Raw genomic sequence first — 16,636 nt, 5'->3', positions numbered from 1 at the left:
TTTCCAGGCTGAACTGCATCCCTTCCCAGTGCAGCACAGCAGCAGTGTCCCATTGTCACAGCCCAGGACAATCCCAAGGACACTGGGAGAGGGAGGCTCAGCCCAGGGCAGGGCAGGGGGGCTGCTCCCATTGCTGAGGGGCTTCTCTCCCCACTCACACCCAACATTTCTAACCCTCTGCCTGCAGCAGGAACCAGACTGCACTCAGAGGGTCAGGAAGGCACCAGCACTGCCAGACCGAGCCAGGCACAGCCCCAGGAGGGAGCAAAGCCTCCTGCAGGCATCCAGGCCGTGCCAGAGGAACAGGGAAAGCGCAGCTGGACCCCTCTGACCTCCCACCCACCTTCCCCAAGGAACACTCTGCTATTCAGCAGACCAAAGGAAGTTTTCCAGCATTAACAGCTCTGTGGAACACGGAACAGCTTTCACAGCAGCTGCTGTGTAACCCTGACAAGTGAGGGGGGTTACCTGTCCCTGCCAGCCTGGCCTGAGCCCACGCAGCACCTAGCAGGAACACGAGGGGATTTGGTTTTTGGGGCAAGAGTTATCCTTTTGAAGGAACAGCTTTCACAGCAGCTGCTGTGTAACCCTGACAAATGAGGGGGTTACCTGTCCCTGCCAGCCTGGCCTGAGCCCACGCAGCACCTAGCAGGATTTGGTTTGGGGGGCAAGAGTTATCCTTTTGAACATTCCCTGCAGCAGAAATCGGTGTTGCACCACTGCTGCCAGGGGATGGAAATGATGCCAGCCTCAGAGTTTGGATTTCCTCGGGTGAAACACAGCCCAGAACCAGCCAGCAAGCCCAAAATTAACCCCATGCCAGCCAAAGCACACGTTAAGAAATGTACTCAGCGTGCAGGATGGAAGTGAAGCTTCCCAGAGCTGACAGAGCACTGCAAAGCAGTTTTAAGCAGATTTTAGACAATCGTTTTAGTTTTGCTTATTCTCTCAACCCACAGCTTGTACGATGTGAACTGATAAACGTCGCTGTGCTCCAGGGGAGAGCACCCAGAGCCTCGGCAGGAAGGCTCAGGTGTGCCCAGCTCAGAGCTCTGCAGCAAGCCCAGCACATGGAGCAGCATCGCACTGCCATCTCTTGGTCAGAGAGCAACCCAAACTTCTGTACACGAAATGAACAGGAACAAAACACTGCAGCTGTAAACAGAGACACGTTGCTCCTACAAGCCAAACAAAAACAGATTGAAAGTCTATCGAGGAATCAACATCCACTTTACCTTCCTGACTCTCAACACCCGTACTTAATGTTAGCCACACTTAAAAAAAAACCTGAAAAATTAAATACAATCTAGCCCATTACTCCCCTTTTTAATTTTTGTACAAAAGGGTAACTAATTTTTAAAGCCAGCTTACACAAGCAGCACATAACCACTACTCTGAATTCAAGATTTTACCCACTTGATTATCAAATTACCCTCAGACTTATGGGCAAAAACATGGCTCAAAGTTCTTGGTGCTTTCAAGTACATAAAGTGACAAATAACCTAAACAGCAGGGAGTTGGGTTTCTTTATTTTCTAAAAACCTTTGTCAAGCCTTTGGAAAAGAGATTCTTTATTCAGCACAGAGCTGTAAAATCTAGTTTAAGAGCAAGCCCCTAAAACAATTTGGGGATTTAGTCCTGGTGAAATCCAGTGGCACTTGGGGGACTCTTAAATTTTATTTGTGATTTCTGTAACTATGTGCAAGTCAGCAACTGAAATACACAGCAGAAAGTCCTGGCAGGCACAGCAGAGTTAACACCCCAAAGCAGAGGCTCAGGCAGTGGTTTTTAGGGGACAGCAGCCAGAAGCAGTTAAACAACATTTCCTACAGAGCACCAGGCCCAGCACCAGGGACACTGACCATTATTCCAGCTGAGTGAACAGAAACAATTTGCAGCAGTTCAACACTGAGCCCATCAAACAGGGCTCTTTGCAATGTTATAAAAGAATGACAACAGAAAAATCTGTAAAAAACACCCAGAATTATGAAGTTGCAAACACTGGGAGATAAACAAGGTCACTGCCTACCTCCTCTAGACGCAGCTATATGGATCTGACCTTTCTGTAAAAAGTGGTAATTTTGTGAAAATAACCTTTCTGTTCCCAGGGAAAGGGGAGTAAGTCATGTCTCCTGCCCTGGCAGTTCATGATGAGACTCCCAGCCCTAATTTAAAGGTCACCAACAATCCTTTGATAGCAAGATTGCTTTTCACTGTGTCCACGTTTCATGTGACGTGGTCAGAGCTGACTAGCCCACAAGCAGGCAGCTCAGCCCTCCCTCCAGGGTTCATCACCTCCCTGGGCACACCAAAATCACATCAGAACCACCAGCAGGAGTGCTGGCACAAAGGATTAATTTGCTGGTCTGTGTTACAGGAGTTCTATCACTATTCTCACTCTGGTAACAGAGAGGAACTCAAGGCCTTGCTATACAACACTCCTCAAACCCAGCTAATGCTGCACTGAAACCACAGCTCCAGATGTTTTCCAAACAGGAACAGCCTTCACTCCATCTCTGCCTGCTCAGCACTTGGTGGTGGGGGCTGGATGCAAAGGACACACTCCTGGAGGACTAATGATCCCAGGGATATACTCTAAAAAGTTAATAAAAGCTTAACTTCCCACCTGGAGGCTGCCCAGAAACACCCCCGGGACCCTCCCAGCGCTGGTTTTAGGTTTGATTTGTACATTCAGGAGCAGCTGCTGTGAGTGCTGGCACTGACTGAGCCCTGCCCATGCCTGGAGGCACAGAGAGCCCCTTCCCCTGGCTCCCAGCTCCCCTCTGCATGGCACTGGGAGCCTTCCCAGTTCCCCTCCCAGCACTGAGAGGTTTCCACAGAGCCCAGAGTGGTTCCATCCATCCCCCCTGCCATGGCAGGGACACCTCCCACTGCCCCAGGCTGCTCCAGCCCCAGTGTCCAGCCTGGCCTTGGGCACTGCCAGGGATCCAGGGGCAGCCCCAGCCGTGCCAGGGCCTCACCAGCACAAATTCCTACCTAATACCTCACTAAACCTACTCTCTGTCAGTTTAAAGCCACCCAAAACTAGTGCTGTGTAGAACATTAAGACAAAAATTGAGGGATTACATCAAAATAGCTCTGAAGGGTAATTAATTATGAAGAAACTGAAATCCTACAGAAGCTATTTTTTTTCCTTCCTAAATTTTCTTTGAGAAGGAACATTTAGCATTTAAGCATTATGCCTTTGAGATAAATTGTACTTAAAGGTTACAGCACAAAACTACATCTCCCAGCCCTATGCAAGATGGTTTATTAATTGCCCTGGATGCACACTCATAAATTTGTTTGGGTAATTTGATAAGGGGAATTGATTTACCATCACAGTGAAATACTACATTAAACACACATAATTCATTCTTTATACAGCTCCTCCCCCCCTTAAAAGCATCCTGTCTGACTGCAGGCCACACTGAATTATTGTTCTGTAATCATTAAGTGATCTATTTAACCACAGCACACACAGTTCACATTAATCTGTATTCCTATTCTAGTTCCACCTTTATGTTTTCTGCTGTCCTACCAATAAGGAAAAATTATGGATTTCATATAAGCCAGGGTACAGTTATGGAGCAGCAAGACAAGATCAGCAACATTTTTATTCTCAAAACATCTCTTTCAACAATGCAAATGGAAAAATAATGCAATGTGAAATCTTTTTGAAAGCATAAACAGCACAGAATCATCACAGTGAAAAATTTGTAATATACTAAGCAAATGTTGCTTGTGGGGAAAAAAAACAAACCCTAACTCATTTTTGCTACTGTTAAATCATTTAATAAAGGAAAGGCTCAGACCAAGATGCTACCTGTGATGAGAACTAGGAGGACTTCTTCCATAATCTACTATATCTGACCCAGCTCACACAAGATAAATGTGATTATTTCTCACACAACTCAATTCTATTTATTCCCAAAGCATTAAAACTTTCCATCAGCCTTTGCTCCTGTGCATTTCCAGATGTCTTGCATTCCAGTAGTTCTTTTGAGAGACTTTAACCAGCAAGATGAAGCACTCACAACTCACAGCAAACCACCAAAAAGAACCACTCCAGCCAGAGTATTGCCAGGCACCAGGCCACACCAGTGATGAGAAGTCAAGAGCAGGAAACAAAATTATTTACTTTAAAATGGAAGCTAAAAAAGTATATGAAACTTTCATTACACCCTGCTTTATGAGGTATAGAGATGAGACTTGAGAAAAGGAAGGATCCAGATCTGGTATTTTCAGAGACCCCTGACAAAGGTGAGGAAATGATGACTCTGACTCCATGTTTATGATATTATATTAAAGAATGCTATACTAAAACTATACTAAAGACTACAGAAAGGATGCAGACAGAAAGCTAGAAAGATACTAATGAAAACTCTTGACTCTTTCCAGAGCCTTGACACAGCTTGGCCCTGATTGTTTCATTGGCTTCATGTGAATTGTTTTTACTTATTGGCCAATCTCCAAACCACATTCCAAAGCAGCAAAACACAAGAGAAGCAAATGAGATAAAATTGTTTTCCTTTTTCTCTGAATCTTCTCAACTTCCCAGCAGAAGAATCCTGGGCAAGGAGATTTTTCCAGAAAATAGGACAGTGACATCTAGATTCTCTGAGAGGAGAATTTCAGTACTTCGGGGCCAGTTGAGATGAAAAGCCAGAATGGAACGTGTACATCCACACCCCAAGGTGCACTGATACACAGAGGGACCCCCAGGTGCCCACCTGGCCTTTTCGGTGACCCAGCTACCTTCAGCAGGGCTGCCAAAGCTGTGTCTCAAAGGAAACCAGGGTGTGCTCTGGGGAACACCCTGAATAAGACACCTCCACAGACACTGCAAACAAAACACAGGGAACATGCAGGGTGAGGGCTGAGGAAACCCCTGAAAGGAACACTGACACCCCCAAACCTGCTCTGAGAGCTGGCAGCGAGGCTGGGAGCAGCAGCACTGCCACCCTGGCACCTCACAGCCAGCTCTAACAGGGGACTGAAGTGTCACCTCCCTCAGCTGGGGGTCTCTAGTGGTTTTGGTTCTCTAATTTAAGATTTTTGTTTTTAATTTTGAGATTTTTTTTTGGTTAATGTACTAAAGAATTTGGTGGGCTGGGTGCTGGCTAATCACTAATACACTCACTTTTTGTTGGGAGGAGGCTGGGAGCAGCAGCACTGCCACCCTGGCACCTCACAGCCAGCTCTAACAGGGGACTGAAGTGTCACCTCCCTCAGCTGGGGGTCTCTAGTGGTTTTGGTTGTCTAATTTAAGATTTTTTTTTTAATTTTGAGATTTTTTTGGTTAATGTACTAAAGAATGTGATGGGTTGGGTATTGGCTTTTGTTGGGATATAGAATTAGGAGAAAGTAGGTTTAAAACTTAAAGAGGTAATTAAAGAAAATTTCATTAAAAGGAACTAGAAGGAAAATAAAGTAATAAGAATTAAAGCAAACTCGTTAGAACACTTCTCCTCCCCGCACAACTTTGTCTTTTTTACTGACAATGTAAAGAACCCCACAGGGGTCACAGACACAGGACAGCCTGCCTGGGACACAGCAGAGCTCCAGCAGGACAGCAAAGCCACGGGGATCCTCTCTCAGCTCCATTTACTGCAGCACAACGTGCAGCTCTCCCTTTGAGTGAAGCCACCAAGCAGGGCTGGCAGGAGGTTGCTGTATCACTGAGACATCCACTTAAACACTGCCTGCAGTCCCCTGGAACTGCCCAGTACACATGCAGTCCGTGACAGACTCAAATGGTGTGCAAATACATCTCCCTCAGCCAGAGGGAAATGCCAGAGGTCACTGGTGTCAGATGAAGTTTGTTCGTACAAGGCAGACGGGGAGCACAGGAGGAATTTGATGTGCACTTCAAAGGGAAGGAATTTGTCCAGTCTGGCAGGCAGCTCTGTGTCTCACTTGGTAATGAGTTTCTTTTGAAGCAATGCTGTTACACAGAAGTCTGTTTAACTAAAAGGCTGTTCTGTGGCTTTCTCTATTAACAAAAATATCAGGAGAGATTGCCTGCAAAGCACCAGCACAGTTTTAGCCAGGAGATGAGGGGTGCATCTAGTCTTTGTAAGTGGCTCACCTGCTGCTGCCAGGCCAAAACAGGGGTGAATTTAATCACCTGAAGTACAGCAAGACTAATTTCCACAAAAATACATTACTATTAATGAGGAACCCATTTGCATGGTGAGAGCTGAATTGTCCTCATTGCTCTAACTTGTTTTGCTTACATCCAAGGATGTGACAAAATGCTGAGTGATAAAACTTTGTTACTCATCTCAAAGTCAAGACTTCCTGAGTGCCCATGTATTGGCAAAGAGATTTATGGTTCCTTTTACCCAATCGATGCTGCAAGAGCACATGGGAAGGGATGAAATGCAGAGCCCTGTGATAACCAAAAGCTCAACCACTGCTTAACTTCTTCCCTGTGCCCCTGCGTCAGTTTTCTTATCTGTACAAGAAAGGAAACAAAGCTCTGTCCACAAAAGCACTCGGAGATATTTTGATATAAACTGCATTATTCAAACACAGCATTTTCCAAGGTCAGCCCTCTCTGCACAGCTCAGGCACTCTTAAATGAACTGATCTTCAGTTTTTCCTTCCGAGGATTTACCCACACCATCACCAGAGCTCTCACTGCAGCCTGCATTTGTGGCATCCACATTTTCTGGAGAAATCCCTTCACCCAGGAGTTTTCTCCTGGGAAGCTGAGAAGCCTCAGAGAAAAAGAAAAACAATATTGTGATTTGTTTCTCCTGTGTTGTGCTCCTTTGGAATGTGGTTGGAGATTGTTTCATTGGATTCTGCTGTGAGTTCTTTTGACTCATTGCCCAATCAGGGCCAAGCTGTGTCAGGACTCTGGAGACAGTCACAAGTTTTCATTATTATCTTTTTAGCCTTCTGTAAGTAGCCTTCCTGTATTCTTTAGTATAGTATTCTTTAATATACTACAGTACCATAAAAGCACCAGCACAGTTTTAGCCAGGAGATGAGGGGTGCATCTAGTCTTTGTAAGTGGCTCACCTGCTGCTGCCAGGCCAAAACAGGGGTGAATTTAATCACCTGAAGTACAGCAAGACTAATTTCCACAAAAATACATTACTATTAATGAGGAACCCATTTGCATGGTGAGAGCTGAATTGTCCTCATTGCTCTAACTTGTTTTGCTTACATCCAAGGATGTGACAAAATGCTGAGTGATAAAACTTTGTTACTCATCTCAAAGTCAAGACTTCCTGAGTGCCCATGTATTGGCAAAGAGATTTATGGTTCCTTTTACCCAATCGATGCTGCAAGAGCACATGGGAAGGGATGAAATGCAGAGCCCTGTGATAACCAAAAGCTCAACCACTGCTTAACTTCTTCCCTGTGCCCCTGCGTCAGTTTTCTTATCTGTACAAGAAAGGAAACAAAGCTCTGTCCACAAAAGCACTCGGAGATATTTTGATATAAACTGCATTATTCAAACACAGCATTTTCCAAGGTCAGCCCTCTCTGCACAGCTCAGGCACTCTTAAATGAACTGATCTTCAGTTTTTCCTTCCGAGGATTTACCCACACCATCACCAGAGCTCTCACTGCAGCCTGCATTTGTGGCATCCACATTTTCTGGAGAAATCCCTTCACCCAGGAGTTTTCTCCTGGGAAGCTGAGAAGCCTCAGAGAAAAAGAAAAACAATATTGTGATTTGTTTCTCCTGTGTTGTGCTCCTTTGGAATGTGGTTGGAGATTGTTTCATTGGATTCTGCTGTGAGTTCTTTTGACTCATTGCCCAATCAGGGCCAAGCTGTGTCAGGACTCTGGAGACAGTCACAAGTTTTCATTATTATCTTTTTAGCCTTCTGTAAGTAGCCTTCCTGTATTCTTTAGTATAGTATTCTTTAATATACTACAGTACCATAAAGTAATAAATTAGCCTTCTGAGAACACTGAGTCAGATTCATCATTCCTCCTTCCTGCCACGAGGGTCCCTGCAAACACAAGGTGCATTTCCCTGGGAGGATTTTGGCAGCTCATTAGCACAGAGCAGGGGCCCAGGCTGAGGAATGAGCCCTTCCCCAGGGGCTGAGGAATGAGCCCCTCCCCAGCATCAGTGGCCAAGCAGCCACTCACCCCAAGCCCCAGCCAGAGGGCACTGCCAGGCACTCACAGCCTGGAAAGCACAAATGGATCCAGCTGCAGGCAGCCAAACCTCAGTTTCCCAGCTGAGCAATTAGCAGCAGGTGTTAATGTGTTTATTACACTTCACTCAGAGGATTTGCACCTGTGGTCAGTCAGGTGTTTGTGGCTGGCTCTGATGCACAAGGAGCACATAATAAAATAACTGCAGGCTGCTCTGAGAATGGTTCCAAAGTGGGAAACACAAAAATACGTGTTTGAGCTCCCCATTTTGAGTGGCAGACTGAGGCAGGTGGGTGAGCTGCAGTTATCACCTCTGTGTGGCAGGCACCTCACACTAACAAAAACCAAAATCTTCATACCTGGTGTCTCCACAATTCCCTGAGCACTTCAGAGCAGGCACTGCTGTGCCACAGCAGATTTCTCCAGTCCATACATCTGGTCTAAACACTCTGCAGGACACTAATATTTTACTGGTTCACTAGTCAAAAATAAACTGCAAGTGCTCTAATAAATCCAAGCACCTTCTTGCACTATAAGCACTTTAAGTGTGGCTGTTTGCCATGAACATACCTGAACAAAACACTGCCAGGACAAGTTTTATCTCACCTGCCCAGCCAACTCCACTCAGTGTGCAGACACCAGTCTGGACTTGTCCAGCCTTAGAACATTGTCACTTTACTCCATTTAATGGGATATTGACTTTTTATACTTCACTCTCTGCAAATCAATATTCTAATAGACACCAAAGAGACTGGCAGAAGGATGCAGAGTTCCTGCCCACCAACCTGATAGAAATGATGATCCATAAATAAAGGTCAAACCAAAGGAAAAGTTCAGCCTGAAAAGAAGAGCAGCACAGAGAGAAGAGTCCTTAAATAAGGGAATGTTTTTAAAGTATCTAAATTAACTACAGGAGGAAGGAGACAGAGCCTAAAGCAGACAGATAAGGCAGTTAAAACTCACAGCCAGGGAACGACAGACTAAGGTCCCTTTGGAATGTCTGTGCTCAATGCCAGGATTTAGGAAACCCTTCAGGGGGCATCTCCAGTACACCACACAGGAAATGTGCTGCCTCTTAATGTAAAATAGCAGCTTCCAATATCTGAATAGGCTATTCAGAACAAAGTCAGAGAGAAATTATGTGCAGTGTAAAATTAAACACTTAAAAGGGATTACCCCATTCTTTCAGAGATTGGTCCCACAGGAAAGCCAGAGGGAGCCTCCAAACAGGCTCCTGAGCAAAAGGCACCTGGTGACTGTCCCTGGGAGAGCCCTGGGACCCTTTGGGGCCAAAATCAGCACAAGGAAGACACAGCTGAGCTGACTGAGAACTGGCAGCACTCCCAGCTGGAGAAAGGGCTGCACCAGATCCCCAGGAGCACTGATGGTGGCACCAGAAACACACAGAATTCTGTGTTTAGCACTCAGGATGGTTTAGCTTCCACCACACCAATTTGGAACCTTGCATTCCTGGGCCTTTTGCCTACCAGAAAGACAGGATAAGTTTTACATCCAGTTTCCTCTGGCTAGGATTGTACTGAGGTTTCTGAGCACACCTCCCTGAACTGCAGGTGATGAGCCACAGGCTCACACCCCTGAGCTCCACCTCCTTGGTACAACACAGCCTCAGCCACCAAAATTCTGAGGGAGGTGAAGACACAAACTCACAGCTCAGGCACTGCAAACCTTCCAAATTCCAATTTTCAGAAGAACATGAGGAAATACAAAAGAGTGTAGAGAGGGATCACAAAAATTACTTATGAGAAAAAATTATTATTTACATGGGGGAAACTCAACAGATTAATACAGATAATGTAACAAAAGGGATTTGCAGTCTCATCCCAGAAACTACAAGAGAAATTCCCAGGTGCCTCAGATCAGCATCACAAAGTTCACCTCCAATTTACTCTTCCAGCCCCATTTTAAGCTATCCTTCCACAACAATTTCACATAACAAATGAAAATGAGCTTTCACCCACTCTGGACTGCCCAACACTTGAACACCACAGAGCTCTGGGTGAGATAAGATCCTTCCACAACAATTTCACATAACAAATGAAAATGAGCTTTCACCCACTCTGGACTGCCTAACACTTGAACCCAGTCATAGTTGACCACAACAGAGCTCTGGGTGAGATAAGGAGGAGGAAAACACTGGATTTTCCATGACCTTTTGCAGATTGCCAAACCCCTCCCCTACAAATACAAGCAACCTGTTTCCTCTACAACAGAGTAATGACTCGTTACTTCAATCATTCCAAAGTGGTAGGGAATTCCATCTGGCACTATGGATCAGCAGCCAAGTTAGTGTCTTGATCTAAAGGTCAGCTTGGTAATAACAGAAAGCCTAAAGTGAGGCACATTTTAGCATCACCAGTCAGCATTTCAGCATCTCTCCTGAGGCTGCTCTGCCTTCCCCATGCTGTGAAGGGCTCCCTGGGTGAGAGCAGCACCGTGAGCAGCTGTGGGGGGACAAACCCAGGACTACAGGCTGTGTTTAGACCCTTCCACCAAGTACATTCCCATCAACTGATTAAACTGATGAAATTCTTCCCCAAAATTAGATAGGCCAGACACTGAGAAGCACAGACCTCCAGAAGGGCCATCCTTTCAACGCAGCTGTGGGGGGACAAACCCAGGACTACAGGCTGTGTTTAGACCCTTCCACCAAGTACATTCCCATCAACTGATGAAATTCTTCCCCAAAATTAGATAGGCCAGACACTGAGAAGCAGAGACCTCTAGAAGGGCCTCTTTTGTACCTCCTCTGCTCTCACAGCCCCAGTGCAAAAACAATCCTTTCAATTACCCCACAAACAATGCTTTCATTACCTTCACATCAAGTCTCTACCACCATAAACACAGATTTCACTGTCCAAACTCACCAGCAACTCTCCTGCTGCTGCTCCTTCTTCCAGACAGGACAAAGCAAACAAGAGGCAGCAACTGTCCACTTCTTGAATGTTGCAGAAAGAGGGATCAGAAATGCCAGGTCCATAACCACTCTAAGGAAAAGCAGCCACAAGCAACATCCCCCTAGAGGAGCACAGAACACACTCCAAAAACTTTTGACTCTGAGCTGTGAGGGAGGGCTTATTTGTGGGTGTGCTAATTGAGTTCCAACTGGAAACAGCTGGCTCCAATTGGAAACAGCTGGCTCCAATTGGAAACACCTGGCTCCAATTGGAAACACCTGGCTCTAACTGGAAACACCTGGCCATGCAAAGGGGAAAACCAGGTGAAATGATTTAACAGCTTCAGCTTCGTCAACCTCAAACCCAAAACACCTGAGCTGGGTAAATACAAAAGCTAATGGGACCCCCAGCACAGTAGGGGAGCACACCTGGCTTTGTTTTCCCAAGACACGGGGCAGTTTCCAGCTCTGAAAGAGATTGTGGGAGATGCTTTAGAAGAATGTTGTACATTGCACAGGCAGGACTTCCCTGAGCCAGGTTTAGGTGAGAGATTGGGAATAAATTCTTGGTTGTGAGGAAAGGAGGCCCTGGCACAGGTGCCCAGAGCAGCTGGGGCTGCCCCTGGATCCCTGGCAGTGCCCCAGGCCAGGTTGGACATCACTTGGAGCAGCCTGGGATAGTGGAAGGTGTCCCTGCCATGGCAGGGGTGGCACTGGATGACCTTTAAGGTCCCTTCCAACCCAAACCAGCGTGTGATCCCGAGCCACAACTTGTTTCCATGGATTTGTGTCTCCCATCACGCAGAACACTGATTTGTCTGGATCACGTCCTGCCGAAAGCCACAGCCCCCAGCTGCTAAAAACAGGAACACACTCCTGGAGCTAAAGTGAATTCAGCATTTATTATAATAAAGCCTAAAGCTCAGGGGGCCCAAGGGCTGAGCAGAAGCATTCCCATCGAGGACGCTGCAGAGCCGGCGCTGGATCTTCTTCCTTTCTTGAGCAGCGATGTCCCCGGTGGAGCAGCACACGTTCAATGGCTCAGATGCCCCCTTTTATACTGTTTTTTGTCCCTTTGGGTTGGTTTCTGTTGGGATCCTTCAGTAATATGAAGGTTTAAGGCGCTTGATTGGCCCTTACAGTTCTGTCCAGGCCGGCTCCTTTCGCTTGGGTTGAGGGTGATGCACTTTACTTACGTGTAACATGGTACAATGAGTACCGTATTTCTTATAACTACCCTTTTAAACCCCTTTCAAATATAACAACCAAACTTTTTAACAGTACACGCCCAACAATTATTAACCATTTTACAACAGTTTCTAACCTATTTTTGACAAAGGCCATGGCTGTTCCCATGCCCAGGACAGCAGCATGGGGCACTGCCTCCCCTGCACGGGCGCTCGGAATCTCATCCGCTCATCAAACACATTAACTTGTTAAAAACAAAAACAAACAAACAAAAACAAGAAAAAAAAAACCTGAACACCTTCAAAATAACGAAGGATTGACAGCACCCTGAGGAATTAAAACAGCTCAGTGCTTTGCGATTAATATTGCCCATTGATGCGAGCACTTCACACGCATCGCACGGAGCGCAGCGCGATTTGGAGGCGCAGCCGCGGCTACGGAGAAAGGGACCGGAGGTGGTGCCAGGACATTTCCCCGTACCCTGCCGAGGGCGGCTGCACCCCTGGGCCGGGCCGGGACCGGAGCGGGGCCGGGCTGGGGTGGAACAGGAGCGGGACCGGCCCGGTGTGGAACGGGAGCCAGGCCGGGCCGCCTCAGGGCTCCCTCACAGCGCCGGCACCGCCCGCTCGCGGTGCTGTCAATCAGTTTCTACCCAATCAGCGAGCGGCATCGCCCCCGCGCAGCCAATGGGCGCGCGGCTTTGGCGTCGGGGGCGGTGCGCGGGCATGGCGGATCTGAGCGGCGGCAGCGAGGCCGTGGCCGTGGCGCTGTGGCCGCCCGGGGAGGCCCCGCCGGCCTTCCAGGTACCGGGGCTGGGACACCGGGGAGGAGAGCGGGGCAGGGACACCTCCCTCTGCAGGGACACCTCCCTCTGCAGGGACACCTCCCTCTGCAGGCCCCTCCGGCCGGGCCTTGGACGCCGCCAGCGGTGCGGCAGCCGCTGCTTCTCCGGGCAACCCGTGCCAGGGCCTCCCCGTCCTCACAGGGATTTGTCCCTAATATCTAATCTAAATCTGCTGTCTTTTAGTCTGTACATGTTCCTGCTCGCCCTGTCACTCCAGGATGCCTAGGAATTTGCTTCAGTGGTGTTAAAGAGTCTATAGAGATTGGAGAAGCTTCTAATAAGCCTTGCGGAAAAATTAAGCTGTGATCCCGGTAGAGCCAAATCTCCCTGAATTGCGTGGTGTGCTCATATTTTACCGAAAAGGTGGCTGAGGAACATTAAACCTGGTTTTGATTAAAGCCCAGTGACTGAGAAGCTGATGCTTGTTAAAAAAAGAAACTTGCAAATGCACTGTCATCTTTCACAACACCCAGAACTGCCAGGTACAAGCTGCTCTGAAATGTAATATTTAGTGATAGCACATCCTCCAGGCTTCTAAATAAAGCTGAATGCTGAGGAGGGAGTGGAAATACCCCCGTGGCTGGCCTGTACCTTGCTTTCCAAATGCAGCAGTTTCCATTGGGTTTTGTTTGTCAGCACTCCGTGGTTCTATAACCATTCACCTGCTGGGGGCATCAGTGTAATTTTGAGGGTCTGATTTTCTACCGGAATTAGGAGCAAGCATGAATACAACAAGTTGGAGAGATAAATTGAAAATATATTAATTTTTAACGTAATTGTGTGATTTGAAATTTTGTGGCATGAAGAGCTATACATTAACCTTAGAAATAACTTATTGAGTATTTTGAAGTGCAGGGAGAATCACTTTAAGAATACCTTGATAATTCTGCAAATAAATACATCCATGAATAAATATCTTTAGTATCACTATAAATGAAAATGGTACATAGTAGAGACGCATGAGATTTTTTTTTTTTTCTGCTAAGCACTTTTTGTGGCTATTTTCAGAAATTCAGGCACTAATGAGACTATTGGCGCCCTGATTTTGTAAGACTTTGTTAAGCCTTCTGATGTTTACATTCTTTCAACAAACTTTCTCACACACAGTTCTGTAAATAACCTATGTTTTGCATTCTTTCATGGAGGTGGAGAGAATTGATGGACCCTTGGTCTGTCCAGTGGCATTGGAGAGGTGGCACTGTCACCCTCCAATCCACTGTCACCTTTGGAAAACTATAAATGTTGGAGTCAGAAAACAAAGTTCTTCTTTTTTGTTCCCCTCGAGAGCAGCAGTGTCTGTGTCATCATTTCGTGCCTTATCACAACAGACTATCAGTTGGCTTTTGGTCTATATGGAATATCTGATTTGTATTCTTAGACATTTCAGACAAGTCTGAGTTGGAAATTTACAGAAAAGCAAAGCGTTCGTGATTTTTGTTCGGGGATCAGCCGTTCACAGACATAAACTTGTTTACCATTCTGTTTTCGAGCGCTGCTGCTGGCAGGGCTCTGCCTGACTACTGTTCTCTCTGCAGTACAGCCCCGAGAGCGTGGCCGGAGCGGACGGAGAGCTCGACCCCGCTGAAGTCACCTTCCCGGGCTGCTCCTGCCGCAGCAGCTCCTGCGCGCCTCCCGGCTGCCCCTGCCTGAGCCGCGGCCACAACTACAGCAGCCCGGGCCTCAGGCTGGCCGAGCTGCAGGAGCAGCCCTTCTCCAGGCCCGTGTTCGAGTGCAACAGCCTGTGCTGCTGCGGGGAGGGCTGCCGCAACAGGCTGGTGCAGCGGGGGCTGCGGCTGCGGCTGCAGGTGTTCCGCACGCGCGGCAAGGGCTGGGGCGTGCGCGCCCTGCAGCCCGTGCCCAGGGGCGGCTTCGTCTGCGAGTACGCCGGGGAGGTGCTGGGCTCGGCCGAGGCTCGGAGGAGAATCCGGGCCCAGAGCCCGCAGGAGCCCAACTACATCATAGCAGTGAGGGAGCACCTGCACGACGGGAGGGTGATGGAGACCTTCGTGGATCCCACGCGCGTCGGGAACGTGGGCAGGTTCCTGAACCACTCGTGCGAACCCAACCTCTTCATGGTGCCGGTCAGAGTGGACTCCATGGTGCCCAGACTGGCGCTTTTTGCAGCTGTTGATATTTCCGCTGGAGAGGAACTGTCGTATGATTACTCTGGAAGATGCCATAATTTCCCAGAAGCCAGCAGAGAAGACAAACCTCTGGAGGAAGAGAACAGCCTGAGGAAACCTTGCTACTGTGGTTCCCGCACGTGTGCTTCCTTCTTACCTTGGGACAGCTCCCTCTTCTCCACACCAGCGAGTTCTCCGTAGCCTTTCAGCCTTCAAACACCTGAAAATACTGGTTTCTCCAGCAGTTAAATCAAACTCATTCTGTTCCAACAAGGAAGCACGTGGGGTTTGAGGAGCAGCAAAGAGACATGGTTTTGAGAACTAATTTTATGGAAAAACCTTTTCAAGGTGGATAGTACAAAGGATTATTGGAGTTTTAAGATGTTCCAAAATCAGTGACTAAGCCAGGCCTGGTGTTTTTGTCTGGTTTTCCTGTGACAGCTTGCTGTATGTTAAAGTGGCTCTCTCAGTTTGTACCCTTCAGAAAGAATTTGTACCTTTGGCACTTGTACGTGGACAGGATGTGATAAAAGCAAGGAAAGTCACTGACAGTGGCACAAGAAAATAATACCATGAACCATGACTGTTGCAAGAAAGGTATTAGGTTCTTAAAATCCATTAAATTATTTTTTAAAATTATTTGCTGTAATTTTTTTTTGTTCCACAAAGCGTACTAACTACTAATTATTGATGTAAAAAAGAAAGCATAGCTTTAGTACTTGGTGTGTCCCTTGTCCAGCTGCAGTGCCATGCCCAAAGCAGCTCTGACTGACCTGCTTCACTCCCATTCAGCTTTGCTGAGGTGGTGCAGGACAGCAGCCTCTGAGGAGCACCACATCCCATCTTTTCTAACCACCTCAGCCTCGAGGCTGCTCCCATCAGACCTCTGCAATCACAACAAGCAGCACATCTGTTACTCCCCAGCACTCAGTACCTGCTCAGGAGGCAAATGCAGCCCCTGCAGCGTGCAGCAGGATGGTGCTGACAGCTGACTGAAAGGAGAAATACAGAAGTGCATCTGAACAGCAACAGGTTTGTTTTGTGCTGAACAGCTGACAGATGCACGAGGATTCTTTCAGCTGCTAACTCATCCATGTTTTCACTACTCCAGGCAGCATTAAGCAAGGCCTGGCCTTTCCCAGCACAGGGAGAAGGTCATTCCATCTTCTCTGCATCATCCCTGTCTGGCTCTAAGAGCTGTGCAGGGCTTTTCTGTGCACCTCCTTCCCCCAGGGATGCACTGCCACCTGGGCACATTCTGTAACTGCATGTTCCTCCACTTCCTTTCTGCAAAGATCAAGTTAAGGTACCTTCACATAGGCTGGTTTTGATATTTAAGATGGACAAACTGCAATGCAGTTTTTTATTCGTGCCACACTGTGCCATCAGCAGCACAAACCCTCAATTATTCACTCTGGACAGTTGCATCTTCACCTG

General features: G+C 47.3%; 1 protein-coding gene across 1 annotated transcript; it reads left to right on the top strand.

Annotated features, from left to right (window-relative positions):
• The first annotated feature begins 12,924 nt into the window (after positions 1-12,924).
• On the top strand, positions 12,925-15,838 carry LOC121347411 (histone-lysine N-methyltransferase SETMAR). The gene is made up of 2 exons (XM_041426062.1): positions 12,925-13,035; positions 14,612-15,838. The coding sequence occupies exons 1-2, from the start codon at positions 12,958-12,960 to the stop codon at positions 15,398-15,400; spliced, it is 867 nt and encodes a 288-aa protein (XP_041281996.1). The 5' UTR covers positions 12,925-12,957; the 3' UTR covers positions 15,401-15,838.
• Positions 15,839-16,636: the final 798 nt, after the last annotated feature.

The sequence above is a fragment of the Onychostruthus taczanowskii genome, unplaced genomic scaffold (genome assembly GCF_017590055.1).
Source record: "Onychostruthus taczanowskii isolate IOZ18803 unplaced genomic scaffold, ASM1759005v1 scaffold9, whole genome shotgun sequence".
Lineage (NCBI taxonomy): Eukaryota > Metazoa > Chordata > Aves > Passeriformes > Passeridae > Onychostruthus > Onychostruthus taczanowskii.
The sequence above is the reverse complement of the archived record's forward strand: the minus strand, read 5'-3'. Positions and strand labels throughout refer to the sequence as shown.

Excerpts from the sequence above, each read along its gene's own strand:
- LOC121347411 (XM_041426062.1), top strand. The coding sequence starts at position 12,958 with ATGGCGGATCTGAGCGGCGGCAGCGAGGCCGTGGCCGTGGCGCTGTGG. Across the intron at positions 13,036-14,611 it reads AGGCCCCGCCGGCCTTCCAG|TACAGCCCCGAGAGCGTGGC; the intron begins GTACCGGGGCTG and ends TTCTCTCTGCAG.